This window comes from Manihot esculenta, chromosome 18, assembly GCF_001659605.2.
Source record: "Manihot esculenta cultivar AM560-2 chromosome 18, M.esculenta_v8, whole genome shotgun sequence".
Lineage (NCBI taxonomy): Eukaryota > Viridiplantae > Streptophyta > Magnoliopsida > Malpighiales > Euphorbiaceae > Manihot > Manihot esculenta.
This window is the reverse complement of record NC_035178.2, coordinates 10,905,201-10,918,295: the sequence shown is the minus strand read 5'-3', so window position 1 is coordinate 10,918,295 and position 13,095 is coordinate 10,905,201. Positions and strand designations below refer to the sequence as shown.

The following is a 13,095-nucleotide window of genomic DNA, read 5'->3' as shown; positions in this document are numbered from 1 at the left end:
TTTAAAGCAAATCACATTCTCGTATATATTCGGCGTTTAAATCATCCCACTAAAATAAATAATTCTCTAATTCTCCTAGAGAAAATACCAAGAGAATAAATTCCATCGTGAGAGGGGACTCTCCATGTTAAAGCAACTGATATAATAATATACTACGAATACCACCCACCGTATTAAAATAATATATCAAATTAATCATATCATAATAAATTATTATAAAATAAAAACTTAATAAATTTTATTTTTTAATTATTTAAGTGAAAAAAATATTTTAGTAGTTGTATTACCAATGTATTATAACGAATTTATTTAGTGTACTGTCTTAATATAATGATCTGTACTTTCAAAATATTCAATAATTTCTCAGGTTCATAGAAATTCAAAATATAACCATTATAGTAAAAGTTAACATAAAAATTAGTTAAATCTGCAAAACTTCACAAGAATTATCGGTTTAAACTAGATTCTTTGCCAAGCCTAACTTAATTAGGTTTTAGACAATTAAATAGATTGAATTATAGACACATCCTTAAATAATATCATTATTAAAAATTAATATATGTATTTTCAAAAAATTATTAATTAAAACGTTTATATAATTTTTATTCTGTTAAATATTTTATTTATTTATCAATTTAATCGCTAATATTAAAAAAAAAAAAACACCTCATAAAAGAGGATGTTTTAATCGATTTTCAATAAAATAAAGACGAAATTATTATTATCCAAATTAATAAAGGTCAACTTATTTTCAGAAAAGGAAAATAAAAGTAAACTATTGGTAGACGCAACTATGACTGTTGCACTTATAAATTGATGATAGAGATAAGAGCAAATGAGCCATCACGGCACACCAACTGTAAATAAATAAGGCCATACTTCTGCATGAGACGACATCATCGGATAACAATTGGTTTGAAGATGTAAACAAATACGACAATGTCATGTCACCCACTCAAATTTTCACATGCTGATATCTTAAACTCGACTTTAGACCAAAAACAAGAAAGGCCTTAAACTCGACCGATTCAACTCTACATTCGACTCACCCTTGAAGACCCCATAGATTTCGCAATTTCTCTCAGCACAAACTTCTGAATCTTCCCAGTTGAAGTCTTGGGTAATTCATCTTTAAACACTACAGTTTTTGGAACCATATAATGCGGCATTTTTTCCCTACAGAAATCAATTATGTCCTTCTCGCTTGGTTTCTGACTCAACCCTTCCTTCAAGCTCACAAATGCGCACGGTGTCTCCCCCCAGAACTCATCTGGTCTAGCCACCACAGCCGCTTCATTAACGGCCGGATTGGTGTATAACACAGCCTCTACCTCCACACTGCTTATATTCTCTCCACCGCTAATGATCACATCTTTAGATCGATCTTTGATCTCTAAATACCCATCTGGGTGCATCACCCCCACGTCACCTGTGTAGAACCAACCATCATCTTTCAAACACTTTGATGTGCCCACAGGGTCCTTGAGATAACCCAACATCAAACACCCACCTCTCAGAACAATTTCGCCGAGGGACAATCCATCTCGCTTTACGCTGGCTCCTGTCTTCGAATCCACCACGTCTATCTCTGTGAACCCAGCAATCTTCACTCCTTGTCTTGCCTTTAATCTGGCTCTTTCGTTTGCTGGCAACTGGTTCCACTTTCGTTTCCACGCACACGACACGACGAGTCCTGCCGTTTCAGTTAACCCATATCCGTGACTCACCACAAAACCCAACGCCTCTGTTCGGAATAGCACGGCAGCTGGCGGAGGGGCTCCAGCGGTCAGAATCTCAACCGGGTTCTTGAGTGGTTCATTATTGGGGGAGTTTGTTAGCATGTTTAGCACCACAGGTGCACCACACATGTGAGTGACACCGTGTCTCTTGATCATACCGTAGATCGTAGCAGCATCAAATTTACGAAGACAGATATTGGTCCCACCAACGGCTGCCATGCCCCACGGATAGCTCCATCCATTAGCGTGGAATATTGGAAGGGTCCACAAATAGACAGGCTGTTTTGGAACAGCCCAATCAATCAGAGATTCAATGGTTATGATGAAAATCCCTCGGTGGCAGTGTATCACACCTTTAGGAGACGAGGTAGTACCTGATGTGTAATTCAAAATCATCGGATCCCACTCGCTTAGAGGCTGAACCCACTTGAACTCTGGATCGCCTTTCTCCACCATGCTCTCGTACGTACAACAAAAATCAACGGTCAGCGATGAAGGTGAGGATGATTCTGGTGCCTCATCATCATCCGTGATGAGGACGAGGGTAGGACGTGGACAGTTATGAGGGAACAGAGAGATAGCCTCAAGGACGAGATCACGTGACAAACAATCCACGAAGACAAGCTTTGATTCGCTATGACGCAGGAGTACGGAGATGGTACGCGCGTCCAGGCGAGTATTGATGTTGTTGAGAACAGCACCAGACATGGGGACAGCAAACTGAAGCTCGTACATGGCAGGGATATTGGGAGCAATTACAGAAACGACGTTCCCACGGGTGAAGCCGTTGGATGAAAGAGAGGAAGCGAGCTGGAGACATCGACGGTGAGTGTGAGACCAGGTGTAAGTGGTGTTGTTATAGATGATAGATGGACAATCACCGTAGACAGTTGCTGCCCTTTCTAAGAAGGTCAATGGGGTGAGAGGAGACGAGTTTGCTGCTCTTGGCTTGAGATCATCCATTTTTGCTTTGAAAAGAAAAAGCAGACCGTAGCGTTTTCTGGGATTAGCAGACTCTGGACATTAATAATAATATACTTGCCAATTGATTGGGGAGACCTCCAATTACAGATCTAACCTCAACAATGTCAGTGTATTCTATTGAGAGAATTTGGCTTTTTTTGTCTGTTTGTACTATATTTTTTTTTTTCTTATTTGGGGCATACCTGTCATGCCTGTATGCAAATTTGCGCCGTTTGATTTGATTTGATGATCCCGTTGGATCTCGTTGCTTGTATGCGTGATGATCCTGTTGGATAACATAATGATGGACAACACTGAATCGGAGGAAGGCAATGGGTCTTTTTTCCTATTTTTTCCTTTATTGAAAGCCAAGGCAGTAACGTCCGTATCCTAAGTATTTTATTTTTTTTTTTTATATAAAAAAGTCCCTTTAATTTATTAAAAACTAAATATATTTATATTTAAATTTATTATATATATTTATTAAAAATTTCAAATAAATTTAGCATATTAATCTTAAAAATCTAAAATAGTAAAATAAGTTTTTAAAAATTTTTTAAATCGCATGAAAAAATATTTTTTAATTTTGTTTTTTTAGCTTTATAAACTCCAAGTTACTTTCAAATCCTTATATATTACTAAACAATAATATTATAAATGTGATTTAAATTGTATGTAGTAGTAGGATTCAAACTAACAAATTCCTTATACACTTGAAAAAAATATGTGCTTTGATAATAAATATTAAAAATAAATAAAATAAATATCAAATATTAATTAAATGGTAATAATGTATAAATTGTCTGAAATTAAATATTTTTATTGATTTTAACCCTATTGATTACTAATAGCCACTATTATAAAAAAAAAATTGAAAGTTTTATCTTATTAAACATTATTTGGTATTGATTTGGAAAAATAAAATAATGAAATGAATCTGAACAATCGCTGTCCTTTTTTTTTATATAAGAAATAAAATTGTAGTCTTTTTTTTTTTTTTTTGTCCAGATAAGATTGTTGTTTAACAAACTGTTTTATTTAGAAAGTGTTAAAATTGATGAAATTCTCTTTAGATTAGAAAAAAAATTACTCCTTCAGTAAAAATTAAATATCTCCTTAAATTAAAAAATATATCCTCCCAAATTTATAGATCTATAAAGATCACTATGCATTATATTATATGCACTATGGAGGAAGAATGGAAATTGAGTAAAGTCGTAGCTCTTTTAGTTATTTTCTTTCTGTAATTGTTTTCCTTCCTTTCTTTTTTTTTTTCTTATAATAAATATTAACAGAGAGGTAGGTGTTTTAGTTTCTGCCTTAGTGTTTTTCTTGATTTTATTGTTTTGCAGGTGAAGATGGCTCCATATTGTACCTGACAAGCTTTACAATTCGGTGAAAGGGAAATGGGAGGACTCAAGGGACTCAAAAAAGTTATCTCTTTTCATTCGCTTTGTCTTTCTTTTTTGGAGGGCACTCTTTTGGCCTATCAATGGAAATCGAGCTTGATCATGGAAGATGCTTCCCCTTCAGTTAGGTATATGATTTTCTCATCGCTTTTCAACCCATCTAATGGGTTTTGTGTTTCGATGTTCTTAGTTGATTCTTTGTTTTTTAGGTTTTTTGGTTATGCCTTATATGATTATTGCTCCTTGCTACTCAGTTTGTTGATTAGGCTCTCAACCATTTTTATAGGAGTAAATCCCTTGAGTAGGTGTTGCTGGCGATGACCAGATTTGATAAATGACCGATTAGACTCCGTTTGAAATTTTAACTAATATCGTTTGGTTAAGACGATATAAGAGAAAAGATAAGTTAAAAGCCTAAAAGTCTTAATAAAATTCTTCAAAGATTGAAAAGTGACTTTCAAATCGTTAAGGAAGGCTATTTATAATAGAAAAGAAACCCTAATATGTAAAATTATAAAAATATTAAAAAAAATTAAAATGCAAAATTGACCCCCTAAACAGTGAAATTTTTACATCGAACTTTGTAACCCGGCCTGTGGCCCTCTTCACACTTTTGAAAGTCATGTGTCTCAAAATTCTCTTTCCGAAAAGCTATCGTAGGTCTCCATCAGACGTTGGTAGTAAAAGTTAGGACCGGTTCAAGTCTGCCGTAAAGTCCAAGACTAGTTGCTCCGTGTCATTCCCTTCCACTTGTAAAGGACTCGATCTCGAGTTGTCATCAGCAAGGTAGTACTGAAATAGATCCATCACGTTAAACGTCTTAGAAATTATTATCTCATCTGGGAGATCAAGAACATAGGCATTGTCATTAATCTTTTAAATGATCCGGAATGGACCAATCTTCTTGGAGTCAAGTTTTTTCTGTCCTCCACCACGTTCCTTGCGTAAATACACCATAACTTGGTCACCGACATTGAAGGACTTGAAACGCATATGTTTATCAGCTGTAACTTTGTATTATTCATTGGCTTCTGTAAGGCATTGTTGTACCTATTTGAAAACATCCGGATGTTGTTTTACCAAGTTGCTTGCTGCAATATTATTGTGAGAACCTGTAGGAAGGGCAATAAGATTAATTGTATGCGCTAGGACTTTTCTATATACAACTGCAAACGGTGACATCCTTGTGGAGCTGTGGACAACACTATTATAAAGCAAATTCTGCTTGGGCAAAAGCAAGATCCCAAGCATTTTTCTTATTATTGCAGATGCAACGCAGAAGATTACCAAGCATTACCACTTCAGTTTGTCTATCAATTTGGGGATGGACAACAGTGCTGTATCGAAGCTCAGTGCCAAAACGTTTCCGTAAAGTCACCCAGAAGTGAGCAAGAAACTTCACATCTTTATCAGAAATAATGGTTTTAGGGACGCCATGTAAGCGAACAACCTCCTGGAAAAATAGTTTTGTAACGATCCGGGAACCGGATCACTACCGGCGCTAGGATTCAGATCGACTTAAGGTCGTCGGAACCCGTAGCAAGCCTAACATACATCCTGTCATACCTGATAAATTCCATACATGATCATACATTTGCATAAAAATTTTAAACTTTTCATACACCAAACTTGACCTGTGCATGCACCATAACTGTAAACATGACATAGCCATTAGAGCCCTCATCAAATGCTCTAGTTGGGTCCACATTTCATATATCAAGCTTGGTTCATCAAATAACATCATTAAAAACATTACATACAGATCATGTACAAAAGGGATTACCACCACTGTTAGGGCCAAGCACAATACTAATCCATAAAACATCTCTCTATTTTACATTACGTTACATTATTTTACATTACATGTCCACTACTAGCCTATTACATGACATAGCCATTACCCTTGTTGATTTCCTGCTACCTCTGACCCTGCAAACCTGGGGGTTAGGGGAAAGGGGTGAGCTACAAGAGCCCAGTGAGCAGAACAGTAAAAATGATTTATTAACTATATGCTTTCATGAAATGCATCACAATACAAACAATCCACATCACTGATGGACTGACCCAAAAATCCCTCTACTCTGTGCCCGGCCCTCGGTGGAGCTCCTCAGGACTTCTATTACATAACATAAGCTGTGTGCCAGGGGCGTAGTGCAGGCCACACCTGGTCTTTCCTGTACTCTGTGCCAGGGGCGTAGAATGGCAGCCCTGGTCTTTCATTACATAACATAACATCTAGAGGGCTAATGGGTCATCCTGTTGTCCATCCACATCAACAACCAATTATGCAATGTGGTATATTTGTGAGGTCTAATGCAACCAACCTATTACATATACATGATGCATGAACATGCTTAAAACATTTGATTTCTCAAAATAAAAGATTAGTTTAGTTCTACTCACCTCTGGCTGACTCTGAACTAACTCTGAAGCAGCTATCTCACTGCTGATCACCTCGGTTCCTCATATCCAATCCTACACAGGTGGACTCAAATGAGGGACCAAACATACTCTAACATGACTCTAAACAACTCCCCAAAAACCCCCTAAAACATCATCAAAACATGCATAGAAAACTAACAAAGGAAGGCTGGACAGGGGACTTTTGGGGGCAGGTTCGGCGGCCGAAACTTCCTCCAAATCCGAAAGTCCAAACCTTCGGGGGCAGGTTCGGTGGCCGAAACTCCCCTCCAGAGCCGAAAGTTCAAACTTTCAGGGGCGAGCTTAGGCGGCCAAAACTGCCTCCTCTGGCAGGTTCGGCGGCCGAACCTTGCTTCGACGGCCGAACCTGGATCCTCCTGGGTGGCAAAACCCGATTCTGCCATCCCACATTCAGCCATCCAAATTTCCCAACACACATCCATCTATTCTAAAACATGCATAAACATATTTTCAAACATATAGTGGCATAAAACTAGCCTATACCCCAACAAACATCACATTAAGCATCACATTTATCATTAAACTAACATAAACCCTAACATTTTACAACTAGCCTAAACTTGCATCAAAACCCCTTAACCCCTTCTTAAAACTTACTTAAAACATCATAAAAGGTGTGGATCTACACTTACCTCTTGAAGATCGAGGGTAGGCGTGACCCAAACTTGGAGATGGGGAGAAAACGAGTTTCGAAGGTCTCCAGGCTCCAAAACTTTGACCTTAGCTTAAAAATCTTCAAAACAAAGTAAAAACTCATTAAAAACTTGAAGGATTTGAAGGAAAACATAAAATCAACCATGGGAGGGCGAAATCTCACCTATGCTCGAAAATAAAGAGAAAAAACTCGCCCATTTTCGGACGACGGGCCTTTTATAGGTGGCTGGCCAGACCAACTTCGGGGGCCAAAAGAGCTTCCGCAAGCTCCCCATGTTCGGCGGCCGAACCTGGGTTTTTCCTCCATGGCTTTTTCTTTCAAAACTCAATTTTCTTTCTTCATTAAAACTATAAAAACATGTAAAAATATTTTATAAAAATATATTTTACCCTTCTAGAGGGTCTCGACATCCAAAATTCCGCCGGAAAGTAGGAATTCCGATGCCGGGGTCTAGCCAGGTATTACAAGTTTTGCCACATGAGAAGCATCATTAGTTTTCTTGCAAGGAATGAAATGCATCATTTTGGAGAACCTGTCAACAACAACAAAAATGGAATCAGATCCACGTTGAGTACATGGAAGATTAAGAACAAAATCCATAGACAAGTCCTCTCAAGGATATGCTGGAATAGGCAGTGGATTGTATAAGCCCGTATTCTGCGAATGACCCTTCTGAGTTTGATAAATTGGGCACTTTTAGACCATCCGACCTGTATCCCTTTTTAATTGTGGCCAGTAAAAGTATTTCTCTAATCCAGCAATAGTCTTATCACACCCCAAATGACCACTCAAATCTCCTCCATGGACATCCCGAATCAGTTTTTCCCGCAGAGCAGATCGAGAAATGCATAACATGTTAAGAATCCATCAGCAAGCTGGTGAGCCTGGACTCTAGCCCATATATTAGCAAAGTCATTATCTGTAGAATAGAAATCCTTTAGAAATTCAAAACCTACAACCTCCTTATTAACTGTAATCAACAGAGCAACCCTTCTACTCAAAGCATCTGCCACCTTATTACTATGGTCAACTTTATGTTTTATGACATAATGAAAGGCTCCAAAATAAGCTGCCCCTCAAGCATGCATCTTATTCACATGTTTTTGAGTTTTAAAGTAGATCAAAGATTGATGATCTGTATGAATAATAAAATCTCGCCCCATCAGATACTGCTCCCAAGTTTTAAAAGTCCAGAATACTGCATATAACTCCTACTCATAAGTAGACGAATTCTTCCTAACTTCATTCAGTTTCTCACTAAAGAAGGTAATAGCCATTTTAGACTGTGACAATACTCTGCCAATCCCAACTCCGCAAGCATCACATTCAACCTCAAACAGTTTATTAAAATCGGGCAGAGCAAGAATATGGGCAGAAGTAAGCTTATCTTTAATCTCTTCAAAGCTCTTGTTGGCAGTGTCAGTCCAAGCAAATTTTTGCACTCTTTCTTTCTTTAAACAATTTGTGATAGGGGCAACGATGGTGCTGAAATTTCTGATAAACCATCGATAGAAAATAGTAAGGCTATGAAAGTTGCGAACTTCAGAAATAGTTTTGGGAATGGGCCAATTTCGTATTACTTCTACCTTCTTCTCATGAACAATTATCCCTTCTCACTAACAATGAATCTCAGGAATAGAACGTGCTCTGTCATATAAATGCATTTTTTTATATTAATAACCAGCTCACTTTCTTGCAAGGCTGTCATGACTTGACGAAGATGCTGCAAATGTTCTTCTTCGCTATGACTAAAAATCAAGATATCATCAAAATAAACAACTACAAATTTGCTTAAGAAATGGTGCAAAACTTGGTTCATAAGTCGCATAAAATTGTTAGGTGCATTCGTTAAACCAAAGGGCATAACCAGCCACTCATACAAGCCTTTCTTAGTCTTGAAGATTGTCTTCTATTCATCTCCCTCTTTAATCCAAACTTGGTAATAGCTGCTTTTAAGGTCAATCTTAGAGAATAATTTAAATCTGAATAGTTGATTTAGCATGTCATCCAGTCGTGGAATGAAAAATCGATACTGAACCATAATTTTGTTGATGACCCTGCTATCCACGCACATTCTCCAAGTCCCATCTTTCTTCGGAACTAATATGGCAGGTACTCCGCAAGGGCTAATGCTCTCCCGAATATGCCCCTTCTTCAATAATTCTTCAACCTATTCTTGGAGGATTTCACTCTCTTTTGGACTCATTTTGTAATGCGGCAGATTCGGTAATTTTGATCCAAGAATGAGATTAATCTGATGCTAGATATCCCGCAAAGATGGGAGCTTGGAGGATTCCTCCACTATCATGGGAAACTCCTTCAATAGTTCTTTGATGGATGGTGGTAAAGATGGTGCCTCCTCCGCTGCGCCTGTTGCTCTCACCAATAAAGCCAGTATGCCTCTAAATTTCTCAACGGCGCCTGATAGTCTTTGCACTTCCATGGAAACAGAAACAACATTCTTCCCTTACACTTTAGAATGTTTCGCAAAATCGAAAGGCAAAATAGTAATTTTCTTTCAATTCCACGTGAACATGTATGAATTCTCCTTCCCTTTATGCAAAGTATCAACATTGAACTACCAAGGGCGACCTAGCAAAATTTCACAGCAATCCATATTCACAACATCACAATTAATAGGTTTAGTGTAGAATTTACCGATCGAGATAGGCACGCTACAGATTCTGTTGACCTCAATTGTTGGACCTTCCTTAATCCATCTGACTTTGTATGGCGAAGGGTGCAGATGTGCAGGCAATTGCAATTTCTCCACCAATTGCTTAGCTATCAGATTCTCACAACTGCAGCTATCTATAATTAGCCTGCAAATTACTTCTCCTACTCGATACTTTGCCTAAAAGATCTTCCTCCTTTGCGTCTCATTCTCCTGTTTTGTCGAGCATAAGATTTTCTTCACCACATAGGTGACCTCTCCATTTTCAGAACCAGCAATAAATCTATCATCGTCATCCACCTGCTCAACCACATTAATCTGTTGGCGATCATTATTAACTCCTCTAAATTCTGGACAATTATTCGATCGATGACCAGATTGCCTGCAACGGTAACATATGCCTCTCGTTGGCTTCTGATAAGGATTGGTTTTGTCTCCTTTGTCTGCTGTAGTGGTGACTGCTTTTCCCTTACCATCTCTCCTTTCTTCTATAGTATTATGAGGACTGCCAGAATTTACAACCTTAGAAGGCTACCCGCTGTAATTGCCTCTATACTATTGCATCCCTATCGAACTAGGATTTCTGTAATTAAAATTTTGGTTATACTGCTGTCGTGGCTGCCAATCAACATGCTCTTTTGCCCTTTTTGCCATCTCAATGGCATCTACCAAAGTGAAAATCACAACTACTCCCATCATACAGCGAAATTCATGATTCAGGCCTCTATGATAATGAGCAACCTATTGGGTTTCGTTCTCACAGTTTTCACACCTCACCTACAACTTCAAAAACTCCTCGGTATATTCATCCACCCTTCAATTTTCATGTACACAGTTATGATACCAGTTATACAAAATCTGAGCGTGATAATTAGGCAAGAACCGCTATTCAATCATTTGCTTCATCAAAACCTAGTTTCGTATGGGTTCTAGCCTCCTCCGATAGCGTTTGTTTTGAACCGAATTCCACCAGGCTACTGCACCCCCTTTTAACTTATAGGCCACAATCGGAACCTTGCGATCCTCTTCCACATTCATAACTTTGAAGAAACGTTCAAACTTCGCCAACCAATCAAGAATATATTCTACATCTAATGAACAAAAAAATTTTTGAAAGTCTGTTTTTATCTTGTAACCTTCCTGATAATTCTGTTGGAGATTTGCAGACATAGGAATGGTGGCCACATATTGGCCAATGGCTGGGGGCGTTCGGCGATGGCGGGTTGGTGGATTCCCTATTGCAGGGTTAACTGTCCGATCATCTCCCTCAATTCTACTAAAGATGCCTCAACTGCAGCAAGTCGCACCTCTTAGTTGTCTGCCACGGTCGAACTTCGCTCTGATACCAATCTGATAAAGAATTGATTAGACTCCGTCGGGAATTTTAACTAATATCATTTGGCTAAAATGATATAAGAAAAAAGATATGCTAAAAACCGAAAAGTCTTATTGAAATTTTTCAAAAATTGAAAAAGTGAGTTTCAAATAGTTAAGAAATGTTATTTATAATAGAAAAAACCCTAATATGCAAAATTATAAAAATATCAAAAAAAATATTAAAATATAAAATTGACCTCTTAAACGGTGAAATTTTTATCTCGAACTTTGTGACTAAGTCTGTGGCCCTCGTCACACTTTTAAAAGTCGTGCGTTTCGAAATTCTCTTTTCAAAAAATTATCGTAGGTTTCCATCGGACGTCAGTAGTAAAAGTTAGGACCGATCCAAATCTATTGTAAAGTCCAAAACTAATCAGTTGATTTCAACATTTCTCAAAAGTAAAGAAGTAGTGCTTTGAGTTTCATTCCCTCTTTCCAAGTCAACTATCAGGTCAGCGGTTCAGGTTTTTAAGATTAAGCTTCTTTAGGTTGGGTTATGTCTTTTAGGCTCACCTGTTTTAGGTATTTGGTTTGTAATACTTTTCATCTAATGGATTATCATTATCTTTGAAAAAAAGAAAAAGACAAGGACTCTAATGCAATTAAATATTGCATTGCACGTCTGCAATTAAATATTTCTATAAAGCAACCAATATGGAAGTAATAATCCTTTTAAACAGAGTTTTGCTATATTATTTGTAAAAGAATTTATTATTTGAGAAAATTTTTTAAAAGATATTAGTAGATTTTTAAAAAATTTAAGTATATGTTAATATATTTTTTAAAATCGAGTCTAATTAATAAATTTTTTTATATTATAGAAATTAAATTGTAATTTTTTTATTATAATATTATATATTTTGTAAAATTAATTTATTATTTATTTTTTTAATTATATATAAAATTATTTATATTCTTATTTTATTATTAAATATCATATTTAAAAAAAAAGATTTTAGTATTGTTTTTTTACATAAAAAGTTATAAACTTGATTTTATACTAATAATTTTTAAGAACTAAATAATGAAAAACAAAAAAAAAAATTGTCTTCTCTGCTTTGTCTTCTTTTTTCTTCTGCCTCTTGCATCTGATGCTCATCTTCCCAAAGCTTGCCAGTTTGAGGCGATATATAGTCTTGGTATTCAATATCTGACACCGGCAACTTGATCCTGGAGGACCCTGCTTCTATTTTTGGTAGGCTTCCCTATGGCCTAAACTTTTACTCCAATGCAACTGGTAGATGCTCCCATGGTTTGCTCATGATTGACTTCATTGGTAAGCAGACTTGTCTTCTCATAATTGATTCCAACGGTCTATCAGTTTTAAGCTTATTAATTTGTAGTGGTTTTTATTTTCACAGCAAAATCAGTTGGTATCCCCTTCTGAATGCATATCTGAATGCAAGTTCTAGCAAGACACGTTTAAATCTAAATTTTCTTTTCATTATTATTATTTTTCCAATAATTACAAATTAAATTTCAATGAACAATAGATAAAAAAATTTATAATAAATTAATTTTTAATAAATAATCAATAATTAATTTAATCATACAAACTAAGAAATAGAAAAATAGTGTTTTTATTCTTTTTGAATGTGGGGCAATGTGGGGCAACATGGGTAATTGGAATCTTGTTAATACTTATTATTACAGGTTAGATGGATTTTTTTGAAATGAAGGATTTTATTTAAATAAATTAAAATTGAGTGATTAAAAGAAATTAATATATAAATTTAGGAAAGATTGATGCAAATTCTCTATAAATGTCAAATAAAAATAATGAATGAATGCGTAATGACAAACTTTAAGGATCTTATAGTAATTTATATTTGTATA

General features: G+C 36.3%; 1 protein-coding gene across 1 annotated transcript; it reads right to left on the bottom strand.

Annotated features, from left to right (window-relative positions):
- Nucleotides 1-820: 820 nt before the first annotated feature.
- On the bottom strand, nucleotides 821-2,987 carry LOC110606603 (2-methylpropanoate--CoA ligase CCL4). The gene has a single exon (XM_021745480.2). The coding sequence runs from the start codon at nucleotides 2,700-2,702 to the stop codon at nucleotides 1,035-1,037; it is 1,668 nt and encodes a 555-aa protein (XP_021601172.1). The 5' UTR covers nucleotides 2,703-2,987; the 3' UTR covers nucleotides 821-1,034.
- Between the last annotated feature and the right edge of the window lie 10,108 nt (nucleotides 2,988-13,095).

Coding starts and splice junctions, on each gene's coding strand:
- LOC110606603 (XM_021745480.2), bottom strand. CDS start 2,702: ATGGATGATCTCAAGCCAAGAGCAGCAAACTCGTCTCCTCTCACCCCA.